At 53.1% G+C, this 1,700-nt stretch overlaps 1 protein-coding gene across 8 annotated transcripts in view; it reads right to left on the bottom strand.

Moving 5' to 3' along the window:
• The window catches only part of SSBP3 (single stranded DNA binding protein 3), a 171,111-nt gene that overhangs the window by 26,739 nt on the left and 142,672 nt on the right, over positions 1-1,700 (bottom strand). For 5 of the 8 annotated variants that reach the window (XM_007471148.1, XM_007471151.1, XM_007471147.1 and 2 more), the window contains one exon: positions 404-463. The exons of 1 other annotated variant lie outside the window; for it this stretch is intronic. In XM_007471148.1, the coding sequence (XP_007471210.1) occupies positions 404-463 (60 nt within the window). Of the gene's footprint in view, positions 1-403; positions 464-1,354; positions 1,436-1,700 lie in introns of all 8 variants that reach the window. 2 more of the 8 variants (XM_007471145.1, XM_007471146.1) reach the window with 2 other exon arrangements.

Below are 1,700 nucleotides of genomic sequence, written 5' to 3'. Positions count from 1 at the left end.
CCTACTTGCCATTTCTCCCCTTAATATCAGGAATGTATTTACCAGCCTTGGAAATTCTCAAAAGCTTCCAGGAAAAAATGCACATTGTCAATTAACTTTACTAAGAAGGAAGACCCTTTTCCAAAAAGGGGCTGGAAGGGAGGGGCTGGGGCGTTACCACCTTCTCTAGAATAGTGGAAACCCTGCATTCCCGGCCTGCTGCTCCAGAACTGGCTTCCCAAAGCCCACCGGTAGAGGCAGGTGAAATGTTGAGAGGGGCTGCATGGGGACCTGTTTATAAGCCTCCCACATTAAAACTGTCCCTCCACCTCCCAGCCCTTCTCTCAGATTGTGATTTGAGTCCAAGTCCAGCCGGGTTCACGGGTGGCCGAGTGAGGGGAGAGAACATGAAAAGGTACAGTACCTGGTTTCCCATTCTGATCGGGGGCCGGGGGCCGCCTGCGTATCGCGGTGACATAAAAGGCTGCAATTACAGGGCATTAGTTCAATGACAGCCTGCACTCAGCGGTGACAGACAGAAATGCGCTCCTCTCCACAAAGTCCAGCTTTGTTACCACTAGTCGTCTTTTAAACTCTCTTCCTCCCGGTCCCTCCGGGCAAAACTTCCTTTGGGTGGAGGGAGTGATAGATGCATATACCCTGCACCTGTTGGTGGAGATCTACTCTGGATGCCTGCCGGGGCAGCAACTGGGACCCCGCACAGGACGCGGAGGAACGGTTACAGAAATGCAGGGCAAAGGAGGAGACCTCTGCTCTTGGTAAGGGCAAGTGAAAGAATCGGAAAGGGACTTGTACAGAAAATTTTCAAGCGTGCAGACAAAGCTGGACGCGAGCTCACACGCACTCACAACACCGACAAAGGGGGTGGGGAAAGGGAGCGCGGGGGAGGAGGTACACAATGAAAACAGTGAGGGTACAGCGGGCGCCCTAACTCAATGCGGGGGTGGGGTGGGGGGTGGGGCGCGGGGGAATGGGCAAGAAAGCTTTCTCAGCAGCGAGAGTGCACAAAGAAAAGGCCAGGGATGCAGCTTTGGTTACAAACAATGGTTAACCAAACTCAAAAACCAAACCAAAAGTGAGAGGAAAAGACAAAAAACGCAAAGGCCGCTGACAAGGTCACAGAAATAGTTTTCCTTTTCTTTTGGTTTCATATCCAAGCGGGATGTGATGTCCAAGGAATGCAGACTATCTTTAGGAAAAAAAGATATATTTTGGGGGGGAAAAGAATCTCCTTGGTCAAATCTCCTCAAAGGCAATGGCTAGACCACATTTTGATTTTTGTTTTTCCTCTGCTGGCTCTGTCCTCCTGGTGCCCCGCGCCCCCCGGCGGGCGGGCGAGCCACAGTGCGTTTACCTGACTGTGGGGTCCCATCATGCTGCTGGGATTGTGAGGTGGAGGCTGTGCGTGCGGCGAGGGCTGTGACCCCGGAGGACCCTGTGAGGCCAGACAGTAGAGGCAGGTTATAGATCACAGCACATGGAGAAGCGCAGGAGAAGCTTAAAAGAACAAAAATTAAACCAAAACGAAGGGCGGGCGGGTGTGCAGGCGGAGGGCTCTGGTTGGCGGGGAGGTGCAAGCTGCTGCTTGGGTCGCCGGCTCAACGGTGTGAACGGCGGGCAGGAGGGAGAGAAGCTGATAAACACATTCACGGGGGACTTACAGGCACGACAAATAAAATCAAGCTCCTTTGTGGAAGCAC

The sequence above is a fragment of the Lipotes vexillifer genome, unplaced genomic scaffold, assembly GCF_000442215.2.
Source record: "Lipotes vexillifer unplaced genomic scaffold, Lipotes_vexillifer_v1.1 scaffold1003, whole genome shotgun sequence".
NCBI lineage: Eukaryota > Metazoa > Chordata > Mammalia > Artiodactyla > Lipotidae > Lipotes > Lipotes vexillifer.
This window is presented reverse-complemented; position numbering and strand designations above follow the sequence as displayed.